This window comes from Dipteris shenzhenensis, chromosome 14, assembly GCF_047967505.1.
Source record: "Dipteris shenzhenensis isolate YYH24624 ecotype China chromosome 14, Dip_SZ_1.0, whole genome shotgun sequence".
Classification (NCBI taxonomy): domain Eukaryota; kingdom Viridiplantae; phylum Streptophyta; class Polypodiopsida; order Gleicheniales; family Dipteridaceae; genus Dipteris; species Dipteris shenzhenensis.
The window spans coordinates 41718879-41736668 of record NC_141609.1 but is presented as its reverse complement, the minus strand read 5'-3'; the positions used below and the strand labels follow the sequence as shown (position 1 = coordinate 41736668).

At 42.4% G+C, this 17790-nt stretch overlaps 1 protein-coding gene across 1 annotated transcript in view; it reads right to left on the bottom strand.

The window, feature by feature from the left end:
• Positions 1-236: 236 nt before the first annotated feature.
• Positions 237-17790, bottom strand: part of LOC147894636 (stromal cell-derived factor 2-like protein) — a 35490-nt gene continuing 17936 nt past the window's right edge. Inside the window, exons 3-6 of the mRNA XM_087384767.1 lie at positions 14467-14607; positions 1169-1218; positions 877-1006; positions 237-588 (exon numbers count right to left, since the gene is read on the bottom strand). Of these exons, the coding sequence (XP_087240893.1) occupies positions 499-588; positions 877-1006; positions 1169-1218; positions 14467-14607 (411 nt within the window). The 3' untranslated portion in view covers positions 237-498. The remainder of the gene's footprint in view (positions 589-876; positions 1007-1168; positions 1219-14466; positions 14608-17790) is intronic.

Sequence of the window (17790 nt, the reverse complement as noted above, 5' to 3'; positions counted from 1 at the left end):
TTCCTCAAACAACATACAGAGGACTGCCACTGCGATAGCATACAATAGATCAGACTTCTTTCCCATGGGTTCAGATATTTAGTATTTGTGTTTGTCTTGCATGCAGATGTCCACTTAGTGGCTCCATTCATTTAGATTTCTTCTCATTGTATATAGTTTTTCTTAGTCTCTTAGACCCTTCAATCTTCCAAAGAGTTTAATAAACTCTCTCTCTCTCTCTCTCTCTCTCTCTCTCTCTCTCTCTCTCTTAAGTATACATATAGATAGTGAGGAATTAAGCGATTTTTTTGTCATTCCTCAATTCATAAGCTGTAAGTCTGGGAGTTGCTTTATCAAGAATCACGATTTGCTTTCTTATAGAGTAATAATCCTAGACGCAAATGAACTGTGATCACAAAGCAATCACTATTCCAAAAGTGATAAGCACTAGTGCAAATAGCTTCTTGCGACATGAAAACAGACAATGGCTACTTTTCCGTGACTGATTCTTCAACACTTTTAAGATGTTGCCTTCTGGTTCGCAGGTAAGTAAACTCCTTCAGCTGCCATCCATATGTTCTCAGCTGTCCTCTTTGCAACACCACATACCTGCACATTCAAGGAATGTAATGCATCAAATAAAATACCCACTCTCCAAAGCAATGAGCATGCATCTAAGCGTTTCAACCTGGCTAAAACCCCACTTTTAAATAATTTAATAAGAAACCTGGACATATACTTGAGGGCAAACAACATGCACAAGTAGGCTAAAATTTGCACAAGCAACTTTCTGAAGTGGAAAAAGAATTAAGCTCTCTTACAATGGGAATCAACCTGGAAAGCTTACTGACATATTTGACCTGTTAAAGATGTCGTCACGAGAGTTTATAATCATACCTCCTGCTGACCAGCTGCTATTCTTGTGAATGTCCTATCATGACTATGAAGAAAAACCCCTGTATCAATATGTTGCAATCTAATCTTCTGGTCCCTCATCCAGAGTCTGCCCTTTCCTTCAATCTCCAGCCTGGATTAAAAAAAGGTGAAAGCTTGTTTACACCTAGAAGGAAAAAACCACTCACAATTTTATTTTGACGTTCCTGGAGTCAAGAAAGCTAATCGTTTGCTAAACATGATACTTGAAAGCACTCTGAGAGTGGTGCCAAAAGACCAGCTAAGGTGAAATTACATCCAAAGATCTCCAGTGTCGCTCTCATCATCTCCACCAAAGCAGCTCACCTAACAAACATTTGGCAGTTAAAACATATAATCAGATAAGAAAATCTGAAAGAAATAGGACTCAAAACTTCAAGAAATATGAGAAATCTCATCAGGCACATTTCGTATAAGAACATTCCACATCAAATCTGAATGAGCAAGTGAAGACACAGAATATTTGGCAAATGTATAACCATTGTTACAATAATCATGAGTTTAGTTAAGTACTCGTACAGCAGAATAATAAGACTCATAACACAGCAAAGGGTCCATTCATTAGCACCTATGAATCCATCTCAGCTGAGCCCATAAGATGAATGACAACAACATTGTATCACCATTAAAATCCATGTTAAGGTCAATCATGGATCCAGACTCTATTTCAATTTTCAGTTTCTGTAAACCAAAGTCAATTATTACCCACAAGCAAGGAATCTAGATATCCCAAAGGTTTCTGTACAAAGAGCTCAGAAAATTTAACACAAGCCATCCTCAAAAGGTATCTTCACAATGCTTGTTGTGAACCTCTTATTATTGCTTCTGACACCATTCATTATTGTACCTAACACCTAACCTAGTACCGAGCTTCCAAGCTCTTCAACCAACAAACGTGACGAAGAACCTGTATATTAATTCTGAAACAAAAACAACACACAAAGATGTGTGAACAAGCACACACACGCAGGCACGTGCGCACACACACACACATGGTGGATGTGTTGACACATGAGTGGAAAATACAGTGAAGCGTGTGATGGCTCTTGCTATGGTAAGCAAAACACACACAAATTCCCTAAAATGAACTGAATATTGCACCTTGTTTATACAGACATAGTTACCACTTGGAACCAGATCCCTTTGGGGATTGTATTATATTATCCCTCCCATAAATGATAGCTCAAAAAAATAAAAATGTAGAAAAGTTTCTTACTTAATATCAACTGGACTCAGAAGGTCACTGAGGGATAATATTCATGCAATGTTGCATTGATGGGAGAGATTATTGAGGCTCACAGATAAAGAAGCTCCAGCTCAAGACATAAAATGAAGCCACGAAGGGTGAATATAATGCCCTTATCAAAATTCACACATGGGAACCTTGCTAGCTAAATGAAACGGATGTGCTTGGAAAAACGCCATTTAAAAGGATGCAAGTAACAAAACACAGAAATAAAGCAAGGTTGGTTGCCAAAGGCTAAATTGTTTTGTCATAACCTCCTTGCCCCTCGTCACCGCCTTCAGAATTACGCACTATCCCTCTTAAACCTGTATTTTATGGGTTTCTAAGTATCTCATATTACTTTGCATATTTCACCATTTTGTTAGAATTATTATCATATTCTAGGGAGTGGCCAATGTAATGTAATAAGTGGGTTAGGGGCACTTTTCCCTCATTGAGGTTTCTCCCCCTAACCACAGTCTAATCCCTAACTACGGTTAGTGGATAAGATAGGGTTTTGTCACTTAGACAAAACCCTGACTTCTCTTTTGTACTCACTTCATTTCAGTCCACTATTTAGCAGACTTACGTTTAGCTCACTCTCTTGCTCACTCTTGCTCTCATTTTGTTCACATTTGGTATCATCAGAGCAGGTTCACCCTACCCGACCTCTCGCTTCCAACCTACAAGCTCCTTGCTTGCTTCCAACCCGCAAGCTCCCTGCCCGAGATATGCCGACATCCGTACAACAGTATGGATTCCGTACCCCCACGTGCGACGCCACTATCCGTACGACCTGCCCAGACATTTTGCTATGAGAGCATTTGAGCAGTTGATCAATTACCTAAATATCAATTGTCCTTTTGTGCCCTATTCTGCTCTGACCTTGTTTAATTCGGTTTACACAATTGGATCTTTTGTTTCCAACATTTATTCGACATACTTTGATCTTTTGCCTTCTTGAATGGTTTCCTAGATGAAGAAATCTACACGCAACCACTAGAAGTTATGTTGTCATAGGTCAAGAACAAAAGTTTGCAGATTGCTCAAATCCCTTGATTGCAATGTGCATCTCCCAAGTAAGACATTTTCACCCTCATCGAATTCGCCTTTTGTCTTGGCATTCACTAGCCCCATCAAATATTCAAGAGAGTAATTGCATGTGTTATCTTCTTGCTTGTCATGGGGCAAATAAGCTACATATGAGCCCTACTTGATCCCATCTAGGGTCTCAGTATGTGTGAAGCATCCAGTAAACCAATGCATCGATGATCTGCTCAACTGAGTTTCTTGGACTCGCGAACATCAAGAAGTTGGCTAACATCGTGATGCTACAAGGAAGGCCCATGTATATAGCAAACCCCCGAAGCTCCGATGCACAAATGTCTACCCATCTCACTAGTCGATCCGTATACCTTGTCCCCTCATGAAGTACGACCTCTCTTGTCTTGCATGTCTCTCTCATCCCTCATGTCTGAACAATCAAGTTCATGGAATACTAGGGGTTGAAAAAGAGCATACGTATGACCAAACAATCTCCAATGGCTCAACAAAAGTAAATGTGTCGTGATTAGCATTAATGTTGAAGATCACAAATTTGGCTCTATCAAGATTGACCTTCATATCTCGATTGTCAGAAAATACTTGGAGTAGCTCCAAACACCTCTATAAGTCCATTGTTACAATGTCATCAAGAAAAAACAAGATTGGAACAATTGTATATGCCCGTCAAGACCCCTCTCTACTCGAAGCATCAAGGAAGGCTACCATTTCATCAATGTAGCCCAAACAAGTAGAAGAGAGTGGGCATCCCTATTTCACCCAGATGGTGCTAACAACCTCCTTAAACATGCCATGTGCCATGCAAATCCTGCATATGACTCTCTCATACGAAGCCATGACCACCCCTTTGATTGCATTGTTACAACGTCATCAAGAAAAAACAAGATTGGAACAATTGCATATGCCCGTCAAGACCCTCTCTACTCGAAGCATCAAGGAAGGCTGCCATTTCATCAATGTAGCCCAAACAAGTAGAAGAGAGTGGGCATCCCTATTTCACCCAGATGGTGCTAACAACCTCCTTAGACATGCCATGTGTCATGCAAATCCTGCATATGACTCTCTCATACGAAGCCATGACCACCCATTTGATCGCATCTCAAAGTGGAGAGATGAGTCAAGTTATCAAAGGCTTTTAGAAGTCTATGATGCACCTATATACTCTCTTGTGCTGCTTGGCGACTTTGGTTCAAGGTAGAGTGACCTTGTTCGAAGCGGGACCTGGCAAATACTCACATGGTCATCCGCTCAGAATACTCATTGAGATACATCTCTAGCACTCACAACTCATCCATAACCTTGGCCATCCAATGGCCCACAATGTGTGATAGTTGCCTTACATCATGGGTCTCTCATTTGTGGATTGGCTGGTGTTGATAGTTCTAGACATATGATAAAGGTCTTTGTTAAAGACCCTAACAAAAATTGGAGCAACTGCTTCCCACCCATGAGTTGGGAGTTTTTCCTAAGGCACTCATGATCCTTGGTTTTGTTGGTCTATGCTTCTAGATAGCATCTTTGATACCAAAAGTATGAAGTGCGGATCAACCAGCACACCTAATATCTGCGAGGTTGAAAACGGTCTCATTAGAAACATCATATAGGGTATCCAAGAAAGGTTTCCAAATGGAACGGCCTTTGATCTCTTTTTAGAAGTTTGATCCAAATATCTCAGAGTATTGCTATAAAGGATACTTCTGAGTTCCTACTCAAGACGCACAAGAAATTGTTGTTTCTTGCATTGGACTTAGCATTGGTACTCCGTGATACTTCTTTGGTTGGTCTCGCTGTGCCAACATGGTCGGAGAATTTTTCACTAGTCATGATAATTGAACCAAACCTTTGGATGGCATTCCCATGAATTTCCATGTCTAAGGGATGACTACTACATGAATAAAGTGTATAAATGATGACATCCTTCCTTGGAGCTTGTTGATGAAGCTGGCAAGGAAGAATCCATCATAGAATCTTGATTGTTCCCCATGTCACACACCCCTATTTGATGAGGGCTAGCTCACTCTCTTGGAATATGACCTTCCAACCTCTATACACTATCCACTTTGTGCTCTAGCCTCCATGCATTCTTTTCTCTGTTCTACTTTCATGTATATGAGATTCTCATCGATTTACATGGTGGTGCTCTTGTCCTTTTTGTTGGTAAAGCATGCTGCTTCACAATGAGAGAAGCTACAAAATTGGGAAGTAATCACTCCGTATATCAAAGACGTTTGAGTTAATGTGACACATTCGTATGATATTCAACATCGCATACTTAAGTGGTTGCCATTTATCATAAATATCAACTTCTAACCCTCAAGAAGATTGAGCAATGCTAAGATCCAAGAAACTACAACAGCTTCCCCTGGTTGTACAATTAAGTTCACAAAACTTTCGAGGATAAATTCCTCCCCCAAAAGAAGTTGGATCTTTGCACATAAAATACTTAAAAGTTTGGAATGTCTGAGACAAATAAGGCATTTTGAATTCCTAACCTGGCTAAGCTTATGAAGAACAATTAGTATCGTCTCGTGGAACTCAAATTCATAAGTGAAAAGGTAGACGTTTGCTAAGAAAACAGCACAATTAGTGCCCATTAGAATACCAATTCTTTGATGGAATAAAGAATCCCCTAGAGTATGAGCAAACTATCCAGAAAAAAATTTAACCAAAAAAGGACATCTACAACTTTTGTGTACCTTTTCGTTTTCTTTCTTTTTAGATTCCATCCAACACAAAATCAAAATGCAAGGCTGATTTTCCATCTCCTCAAACTTTGCACCTATCTTTTTCATATCTATATTTTTTTTATTTATTTTTTTGGGCAAAAAAGTACTTCTATTAAGTATGAAAGAAAACCGCAAAGCAAGCTCAATGCGGAAGTACATCATGTCAATAAATACATGAGAGAAATCAAAGTTCAAAAGAGCTAGCAAATAACCAAGGATGAGGCTGAAAATACCAAGTCAACCCTAAGACAAAATCAAAGAAGAAAGGCTTAGATGGCCATCAAGGTATGTATAGTATCCGTCCAGATATTGGCCAATGTCTGAAAGGGGTAAACCTGGGATCCGTCCAATGCCTCTGTACATGTGGCTCTCCAAATGTGCCAAGCTGCAATACTAGCCAGAATCTTCCATGATGTGTCTACCGAAGCATGTGCAGCTCTGAAAGGACTAAAAGCAACATCGTGTAGGGAGCATGGCTCTACTAAGTGTTGGACGAACCAAAAAAGCCCCATCTAAATCATGTCCCTCGAAAAAGACCGAAGCCCCGTAAGAGAAAGCCAAGCCACTAAACCTCGGGTCATGAAAAAGGGTGAAGTATGCAAAGTACATAATATCCTCGCAATATGAATAGAAAGCCAAAAGAAGAGAAAGATTTTTCTATTCCTAAGGGATTTTTAGAGTCTCCTCCAAAAGTTTTTTTACACATCTGCAGAAATGTGAAAGCTGTCCCAATGAGGAGATCTAGAGGCCCTTCAACCTCTACAACCAAGCTGAAATCTCCTGGCATTTCTAACCGTGTAACGAAGAAGAGGATACTCTTCTCTCGGTGCCCTTCATCAATCCACTCCCACTCTCAAGGGTCCCATTGCAAAGTTCTAATAGGGACACCTCCATAGAGCCAAAGTCTTCATGAACCCGGAGCCAGAAGAAAAGGGTCGAGATCTAGGTACCACTGTGAAATCCATACCCTGCTCCATAAAACTTGCAATCCTGACAAGCTGGAAGGGAACCCCCTGAAGGATACTATCATAAGACATATGTAGCCTCTTCCAAACTGAACATCAAAAGCCAAGGCATCCTCATGTGCATCCCGCAAAGCAATAGCCTGAATAGGAATACCCATCCCAGTGAAAGCACCCAACCAAGTGGAATTCGTAAGGGGCATATCATCTATATCCATCCACTCCATTGGAATGGCTGCATCAATCTGTTGAATCCTCCCTACACTCCCTCTGAGGTGACCAACTGATAAAACCATCCAATGCTCCGGAAGTTTTTTGAAAGCTTTCCAAGATCCCACAGTGGATGCAGGGCCTCTCCCCCATCCAGAACACTGCATATAGTGCGAAGTGCCTAGTGGTCTACCATGCTCATCAAGTATGCTTTCATTCCACATAATAGGCTGCACCTCTTTAGGAGGTTCAAAGTACATACTGTCATTCATAGATGACGCCACCCGCAAAGTGTGGGTTTACACTCTCAGAAAGAAGAGTGATACGTTCAAGGCTTTCACTAAGTTTGTTGCACTGGTCGAAAATGAGACAGGCAAAAAACTGAAAGCCTTACGATCTGACAATGGTGGAGAGTATTTGTCCAAAGAATTTCAAGAATTCTGTGAGGCAAAGGGTATTCAAAGGGTGTTGTCTGCACCATATGATCCTCCACAGAATGGTACAGCTGAAAAAATGTTCAGGACCATTCAAGAGAAAGTCAGATCCATGTTGTCACATGCTGCACTGCCCCACACATTTTGGGCTGAAGCTGTAAAGACAGCTGTGCACCTTATTAATAGGTCACCAAACAAGAGACTATGTGGTGGTGTGCCTGAACAGGCATGGACGAGTAAGCCTCCGTCTTACAAACACCTACGGGTCTTTGGTTGTGTCGCGTATGTGCATGTACGCAGGGAGGACAGAACTAAACTGGATCCAAAGTCTCTTAAATGCATATTCCTAGGTTACGGTGACAAAGGTGAGATGGGCTACAGGATTTGGGATCCCAAGAACAGAAAGCTTATACGCAGCAATGATGTCGTGTTTGATGAAACCATCATGTTCAAAGAACCTGTTGTACAGCAGGGACCTTTAAAAGTAACTATTGATGATGACAGGCATCATGGGCAACACAGACAGGCTGTAAATCAGCCACAACAGCAGCATAATCAGCCATTAAATGATGCTGCAGCAGATCCTAATGGACAGCCAGTTATGGCAGAAGACATCCCAATGGATGAGGCACAGTTAGGTGATCTTCCTAACATGCAAATGCAGCCAAGAGACATGGAACAGCCACCTTATCTGGGTGATGAACAGGCTGGACAGCCAGCTCAAGACGGTGGTCTTTGGGTTAGAAGGTCAACCAGACCGACGCGGCAGCCAGAAAGATTTGTTCCAGGCATTGATTATTTAATGCTCACTGATTGTGGAGAGCCTTCATGCTACAGAGAGGCTAGGCAGAGGGCAAACAAGATTCAATGGGATCTTGCTATGAAGTCTGAAATGGACAGTCTTCACAAGAATGGCACTTGGGAATTGGTATCCTTGCCTACTGGTAAGAAAGTACTGCCATGCAAATGGGTTTATCGACTTAAGGTCACACCTGGTGAAAAGCCAAAGCATAAAGCCAGACTGGTTGCCAAGGGGTTCAAGCAGGAATATGGTGTTGACTTTGACGAGATATTCTCTCCTGTTGTTAAGATGACAACACTCAGAACTGTATTAGCATTGGTTGCACATGCAGATATGGACTTGGTCCAAATGGATGTCAAGACAGCATTTCTTCATGGTGATTTACATGAGGAAATTTTTATGCAGCAGCCAGAGGGTTTTACAGTGAAGGGCAAAGAGAAGCTTGTATGCAAACTAAAGAAAAGTCTTTATGGTCTAAAGCAGGCACCCAGGGAATGGTATCATAAGTTTGATACATTCATGCGAACCCAGGGTTACAGGAGAAGTGACATTGATCACTGCTTGTATACCAAGAAAGCTTCAGATGGCAGTTTACTTATCCTCATTTTGTATGTGGATGACATGTTAATTGCTGGAAAATCTCATAATGAGATGAATGCCTTGAAAAAGAGATTGCACCAGACCTTTGATATGAAAGATCTTGGTGATGCCAACCATATATTGGGTATGCGGATACTTCGGGATAGGGAAAAGCGGTTGCTATACTTGTCTCAGAAGGAATATATTGGCAAGGTCTTGCAGAGATTTCACATGGAGGGGGGGAAGAGTATTGGTACTCCATTGCCTCCTTATGTGAAAATCAGTGCTTTGGACAGCCCTCAGACAGATGCTGAAAAAGCTGAGATGTCAAAGATTCCGTATGCATCAGCATGTGGCAGTCTCATGTATGCTATGGTTGCAACCAGGCCCGATATTGCGTTTGCAGTGGGAGTGGTTAGCAGATACATGGCTAAACCTGGCAAAAAGCATTGGAATGCAGTAAAAGGTGTCATGAGATACCTGAAGGGTACACAGGACTTGTGTATATGTTTCGGCAGTCAAGATGCAAAAGTGCAGGGTTATACAGACTTTGATTATGCCGGTCACCCTGATACCCGGAAGTCTACTACCGGATATGTTTTCACTTTCACTGGAGGTGCAGTGTCATGGGTATCTAGAATGCAGCAATGCATTGCTTTGTCTACTACAGAAGCTGAATATATTGCAGCCACTGAGGCGTGCAAGGAAGCTATATGGCTATCTCGGCTAGTGGCAGATTTGGGCTACTCTAGTGATACTCCATTGTTGCATTGTGACAGTCAGAGTGCCATACAGTTGGCACGAAATCCTGTTTTTCATGCAAAGACGAAGCACATCGACGTGAAGTATCATTTTATCAGGGAGGTGCTTGAGAACAAGAAACTTCAGCTTGTGAAAGTTCACACTGATGACAATCCAGCAGATCTGTTGACCAAAGGATTGGCTGCTGAGCGGTTTGCACACTGCAGACGGCTTATGGGTACAGGATAAGCAGACCAATTGGTCTTGTACATGATGATGTATATTGCTGTTTTTTCTTACTCTCTCTTATGGGCACACTGCCTTTAAGTGGGAGGTTGTTGGGGTAAAGGCACTGGCCACCCTTGTAACAGTTTTATTCTAGTACTACTAAGTACACTAAGTACACATTGTACTTAGGTACTTAGTGGCCCTAGTCTTATCCACATATATATATATATTAGTGTGTGTACTTGGGGAGGTACCACTTATTGTTTCATCCCCACCCACTGGTGTGTGACTACGGTGAGTGTGTCTCCTTCACTCCCTACTCCAAATCTCTCTCCCTCTCAATCTCTCAAGTGGCTGGTGACGAAGGTCCAAGATGATCTGTCGGAGGTCTGGTAGCACGTGTCAAAGGTGCAGAACCTACAATTTGTGCCAAAGTAGTGATCCAAGAATGAGCTGCACCAAAAGACCTTTTAGGACTTTTCTTTTTTCTTAGGCAATCTCTGAAAATATGCCCAGGAATCCTGCATATCCTGCACTGGTCCTATCTCCCTGCTACCTCTATCCTCTGCATGAAGGATGAGCCATCGGAGCGCTAAATCATGATATGGTCATCCATCCTGTTAGGGTCAGAAACAATGACCCTAACTCGTGGCACCCCATCAGATCTGACTGCCTCTGCTATCGAAGAGGGCATGACAAGAAGGGGGATCTCTGTGACCAAACCGAACACGGTTCCAATAGAAGCAAGGAGTCAATGGTATACCTGTGGAAGGCCAGTGAATCTGATGAAAAGAGGAGTGACCCGACTATCCTCCTCCACAATATCAAAACCCAAAGAAAAGGGCATCAAGAATATCCTTCAAGAGCTAAGTACCAAGGGACTGGCCTTGAGCACTGTAGTGGATGTTGTCTGTGTTACCTAGAGATCTCGCAAGTCACTTGATAGATGTTCACTTGCTAGGACAAGGTTTCTTCCAAGTGGTCTGTGACTCTCCGGATTCAGCTAGTCCCTTGCTTGTAATCTAGAAGGATGGGACCCATGGATATGTGCAACAAGAGAAGTGGAATACTCAACCTCAGTGTCTTTCTTGAGCTACTGCAGCTCGTCTTTTGAAAAAATAACAATTTTTGTGGCCGGTGGAAGCGGACATTGATTGATTGAATGGGGATCCATTCATCGATCGTGGCGGTGAGGCCGACTCAAACACAATAAGCTCCATCTGACCCTTTTTGTGAGATGGGGAGAGCCCGTGAAGAGAAAGGGAGAGGAGGGGAGAGGAAGGCTGAGTGGGAAAGGGGCTGGGTGGAGGCAAGTGAGGCTAGGAGAGGAGGGGAGGGAGGGGGGGCTAGGTAGACGGAAAGAGTAGGAGGGGGCAGCGGTAGACAAAGAGGGAGAGCGGAGAGGGAAGGGGGGCTAGAGGGGTAGGCAGAGAGGGGCAGGCGGAGAGGGCTGGGGAGGTAGGAGGGGTAGGCGGAGAGGGAGAGAGGGCTAGGGGGTGAGGGCGGAGAGGATAGGGGTAGGCGGAGAGGGTAGGGGAGCTAGGAAGGGTAGACGGAGAGGGTAGGGGGGGCAGCGTGGCTGAGAGAGTGGGCTGAGGGGGTACGGGAAGGAGAGGAGAGGGCCCGGCTGAGGGGATGAGCTGAGGCAAGAACAGAGGGATGGCTAAAAGGGGGTTGTACGGCTGAGAGGAGAGAGGAGAGCTGAGGGAGGAGGGCTGAGAGAGGAGGGCAGCACGGGTCAGGAAGGAGCAACAGCCAGTGACATATCTATAATTGAAAACTTGTGAAACAAGCTTTCCTATTCATGATTTCAAATCTTCCAAATCTATCTTACTATAGAGTGTAGTAGAATCCAAGTTTCAAGCAAGATTGGAGTACACTTCTCTTCTACACTCTAGAAGGAGATTAAAAAACTTTATGAGTGGTCTAACTCCCACCGAATCTTTCAAACATCCAACATTAGGCTTTATTGGGCTAATGGTGGGTTCAAATCGTCTACAGGGTTGTTATAGTGCCTAGTAGGACAATTAGTACAATCGGTACTACCTAGATGTGCGAAGTCTAATTAGTACGGTTAGTACTAACTGCATGTCCTAACTCTACTAGTGGACTAGACCTAATTAGAAAGTGACCACTAGACATAGGGTTGGCGGCTTGTGCATCCATGCGTTCTAGAGGATCTTCATGGTTGAACCAATGTGGTTGGATGGTAAAGGTTCCTATTATGCTTTAGTCTTGTCTAGAGCTCACAATTGTGGAAGATTAAACCTCAGTATCAAGGCATGATAAACTCTTGTTATTTGTGAGATTTTAGTAGTGGATTAGTGTGAACATCTTACCTTAGGGGCATTTTTATTCCATGTTAGGCTTGTTTCCCCTAGGGTCGATTAGACCTTTCATTTTGGGTTGAGGTACATGGAAATGGGAACGGAGAACAAAGGGTGAAGTGAGCAAGACGTGAAGGGAGTTCATGAACTATTATTACTAGAATGAAAGAATACAACAAAATCAGATTTGTCAAAAGTCAAGCTGATCACAAGTTACACATTTTCAAGTATATGAAAATCTAATAGTTATTGTAATTTAAGTAGATGATTTGGTCACTGCAAGCAATAGCATGAAGATGATAAATCAAGACAAGGAAGACTTGTGTAAGCAATTTGACATGAGAGATTTGTCAAAATTGAGTTACATTTTGGACATTGAGGTCGATAGGACAAAAGAGGGATTATTTCTCAATCAGAGGAGAATATTGATGAAATGCTCAAACAAATTGATATGATATAATGCAGACCTATAGGTATTCCAATCAGAAGAGGTCAAGATTAAAAGTAAACTTTTCCAAGATGCTACATTGGATTGGCAAGCAATTGGTCAATCAATTTATGGTAAAATTTTGTAAGCATCATTGGAAACTCATGAAGAGATCTTCAAGTTTCTCAAAGGTACAATGAATCATCAATTCTCATATCTAAAGGATACTAGTCAAAAACCCCACCTCATGTTTGGGATGCAATTGGAATGGAGGTTAAGCGACAAAATCAACTACCTGTTTTACATTCTTTTGCATAGTATGGTCGCACAAAGGCAGATTATCATAACTTATCCAAGTGTAACATGGCTACAAAGGCTTCTAGCTAAAACTTGGTTCAGCCCAATGAGAAGCTACTACAATCTTTTGTGAAAACATGATTGGTAAAGTATGTTTTTTTTTATTTTAATCATTTCACTTGGCATCAAACCGAAGAGGGAGATATTCAATCTATCTACTATTTCTTTGAATATTTGTTGACAGAGCTTTTTACCAAGGCACTACCGAGGTTGAAATTCAAAGAGATTCTGTTTACCATAGACGTGAGACCTTCACGCTTCAACTACATAGAAAGTGTTATAGTAGCTAGTATTACGGTCTCATGGCGTGTATCATTTGAATAGCTTAGTGAGTGGGTAGAATGGAAGTCTGGTTAAGACATCCACCCAAGCATTGTATATAAATCATTTTTTCATAATATTGGATGTACATCAGTCTATCTCATGTATACTTCCTTATTGATATTTGATTAACATCATCTCTCTCCCTCATCTCACCCTTTTCTACAATGTCATAACTTTGTATGTGTTGCACCAACAAAAAAACTGAAAAGAGGCACAAATTTTACATGTTTAATCATGATGAAAGAGTATGAAGGATACTCTCTTCTTGCTGTGTGATTTACATTGTTCGAATAGGTCCCACGAATTAATAATAAATCAAAAATGTATTAATTAGTGAAAAAATGAGTAGGGGACGGTTGGAAAGGCTCAGGAGAAGGGTTTTATTTTTTTATTTTTTTATTTTTCTTTTTTTTTGGGGGGGGGGGGGGGGGGGGGGGGTTGTATAGGGAGAGTGGTTAGTGAGGAAGTCCCTCTATCTATGAGGGGATGGAACCCCTCCCCTCTTATCATACCTATACTCTCCTTCTTTCACAACATCTCCATGTAGACTAGTGGTAAGACCTTGAGAGTGCATGGTGGATGTCTTGAGTTTAAGTCCCCCTTCAGCATGAAGTTTTGAAGCTATCTCTTTGACTTTAGCTTAATTTGGATACTTCACCTAAGCGTGCATGCCCAAGGCCTTTTCAATTAGTTTAAGTTATATGTATGGAATAAATTAAGGGCATGAAGAATAGGTAGATGGAAAATATGGATGAGCAAACAATGGCAGAATTGATGAGAGCCCATAGGAGTGTGTGAGTGGTTAGTATTACAATCTCATATGCATATATTCGTTGCAGAGCTTAATGAGTGGTTAGAGTGCTACAGTGTGTGTAAGGGGATCAGCCCGATGCACCCAAGCATTGTATATAAATCATTTTGCAGAATGTTAGATGTACAATGTAGCTGTATTATCTCATGCATAGTCTCTTCTTGCTATGTGATTTAAATTGTCTCAACCTCTCATCTACCTTTTCTACAATGTCATAACTTTGTGTCTCTTGCCAAATTCATTCCGACTAGGAAACTTGATAAGGAGTAGAAAAATTAAATGTAAAATCATGATTCAGGACAAAAGAGTATGAAGGAATGCTACTATGAGAAAACATACCTCGACATTTCCTGAAATGGGTGATTGATGCAAATGGCTATGCAACCACTTGCGTGTCCGCATATGCTGCAACCTAATGACTGACCCATCAGGAATTGTGTCACCTTGTTTGACATAGGAATCTTTTGGTGCTTTGACAACCTAGCCATTGGAACATTAACTATGAGAATATATCATTCACTTATACAAATTATCTCCTAGGAAAAGCGTTTTGATTACAAACCGTAACAAGGACATTGTACAAAGGCAATCAATTCGTCCCTCCCCCACATATTACCAATATGACTTCAACCATTCCGTGGATCACATATATGGCAGCTACCTTGCTACTCTCTTTAGAGGACACAGACAAACAGACATACCACTCTTGATGCAAAAGCCCACCTCCTCACTCACTCCATCCACATGGCAGCCCAACACTCATTTCTCTTCATAGCTAGGTCCACTGGAAAGCCAAAGGGAGGGTCCGTTCCTTAAAAAAAGCCGGTATGCTGAGCCGTGTGACGAGTGCAAAGTCCTTAGACAACGCTAGCACTCTTAGACCACCTACACAAGGAATACTATGCTTAGTGCGACGTAAGACATTATAATCTCACTAAGCGCAAGCAAGAACTATTGAATATCCTCTATAGTAGCAATTTCAAAAAAAGTGTACTCAGCCAGCCCCAACCACAAAACAAAAGACCCTATGGATATTGGTAACTATTGGACCATCATGGTACGCCGTTTGATGGTGAAGGTATAGGGATCATCTCTAGAGATGCACATTAGTCAACATCTCAGAAGGCTAGGCAGGGATGAGGCGGGACCCCTCCACATTGGAGCACATCCACTCTGAGAGTTATTATTCAAGAGGCCATAGGTCGGCGGAGGCAGAGAGTTTATTGTTGCTTGTGGACTTCCGCAAGGCATTTGACTCAGTCCCACAGGCTCGCCTCATCTCACAACTTGAAGTGTTGGGGATTTCAGATGATGTTGTTTCGGTAGCCATTGCAGTTTATAGAGGGTCACATGAAGATTACATACTGCACAAGGCATGTCTTACGATGTGAGTAGCACCATCAATGGCAAGCAGGGATGCCCATTGTCTCCCACCCACTTCGTCCTTTGTATTATTCATGAACTAGCATCCTTTGTGGATTCACTGGGAGGGCATGTTTCACCACTAGCCGAGACTCGCCCCTATCCAGCACTATGCAGATGATGTTGTCCTGTCTCAATCCAGCACAATAGCCATTTGGTGGCCTTACAAGCATTCTGTGACAGCCGAGACATGAAGGTCAATCTTGGCAAGATCAAGATTATGATCTTCAACAACTAGTGATGCCCATCTCTAACAACGTGAGTCATCACCTTTTCATGGGGGTAGAGGTCTAGATTGCCAGATCGTACATGTACCTACGGTGTTCGCCTGGTTCAGCATGAAACCGTGTCACTAGCAAGATTGGAGAGACTGTGTTTCCAGGCACACTTTCAGCATGTACATATGAAATCTCTCCTCTTTGACTCCATGGGGAGTGAATTTCACATGATTTGAGTGCGCTGGCTTTGAGAGGCTATAGGTCATGATGCTCTTACTAGAGTTAGGGGACTGTATGGACAGCAACCCTAGCAATGCGGAATAAACTCAAACCTCACCTCAGATGCAAACAGCAAACACTCACTGATATATTTCAGAGAATACAACAAGTAGAGAAGGAACAGAACTCAGTTTATTCATCCACCAAGGTGGGAAAAATCTGCTCAGGAAGAGCAGGAACAACCAATGAGTAAGGTGACCAAAATGCCAGCCGTTTCATAGGCTGAGAACAGATCCTAGTCAGCCGACTGGGTCTGTAAATAAACTGACCAGATCCTACCCCGACCAGCTCTACCCTGAATTCCAACTGAATCTGCCCTAATTTGATGCACATGTTGGAGCCTATCTCCCAGGCTGTTTGTGCACTCCCCGTGCTGCCTTTCCTGCTCCATCTGCTGCTATATGCCATGCAGATTGCCACACAGACAGCAAGGCTCTTCCAGACACTACTCTCTTTTGTACAGATGCCTTGCTCCATCCAAAAGCTGCCACATGTCATCGTGGCAGTACCAACAACTGTTCCAGGTGCTGCCAATTCTCTGAATCTGCTCCAGACAGTGCCAACCTGTCCTATCCAGGTAAGCCTACCTCCTGCAGTGCCCTGACCCCTTATCTTCCTCATTTGGGGGCTCACAGGTGGGTCAATGACACTCTAATGCTCCCTCTCAATGACACAATTGTGTGCCAATACCCATTTGTCTGATGAGATGATCCACTTAATCTCTAGAGAGAGCCTTGGCTAAAACATCGGAGATGTTGTCCGTTGTTGGGCAGTACAGCAGCTCCATGATCTTGTTCTGGATCAACTCCCCAATAAAGTGATACTCAACGTTGATATTCTTTGTACGAGCATGGAAAATAGGGTCGTTGCAATTACGATGCAACTCATGTTTGTCGCACGTCATTACAGTTTCCTCCTCCTGAAGAACTCTCATGTCTTCCAATATCCATCTGAGCCGGAGAGACATGAATGCTGCTTGACAAGCTGCCCTGTATTCAACCTCTGTAGAAGACAACACAGTAGTATGTTGCTTCTTACTTAGCCATGATATGGCCCCGCCTGCTAGCATAAAGTAGTAACCTGTAGTGGAACGCCGTGTGTCCCAAATCTCCAGCCCAATCCCAATCGCAAAATCCTCCAAGCTCAACATTGAAGTGATAAGTGATCTTGTAGCTGGATGGTCCCTTTAGGTACCTTAAAACCCTGAATCCTGCTTTCATGTGATCTTCCCTCAGTTTGGATGAGAACTAACAGAAACCTCCATCTGCAAAACACTATGTTAGGTCTAGTGTTAGTTAGGTACAATATACTACCAACCATTCTCCAATAGATTGCTGCTGCATCAACAAGCCGAGACTTGTTTTCATTTCTCAGCTTCAGTCCGACCTCCATTGGGGTTGGTGCTGCCTTGCAATCCTGAATGTGAAGCCTTTTCAACACCTCCCTGCAGTACTTTCTTGACAAAAAAATATGATGTCAGCTTTCTGCCATATCTCAATCCCAAGAAAATAACGAAGCAGTCCCAAATCTGTAATTTCAAACTCTTTCATCAAAGGTTCCTTGACCTCCTGGATCCTGCTCATATGATCACTTGCGACAATCAAATCATCTACATACAAGATTAAGATCATGTTTGCACCTCCTTTAATGAAAAGAGAGGGTTTAGGATCTGATGGACTACGAAGCGAACCAATCCTTGAGTACCATGAAAATAGTCATCAATCCTTCAGTACCAATCCTACGA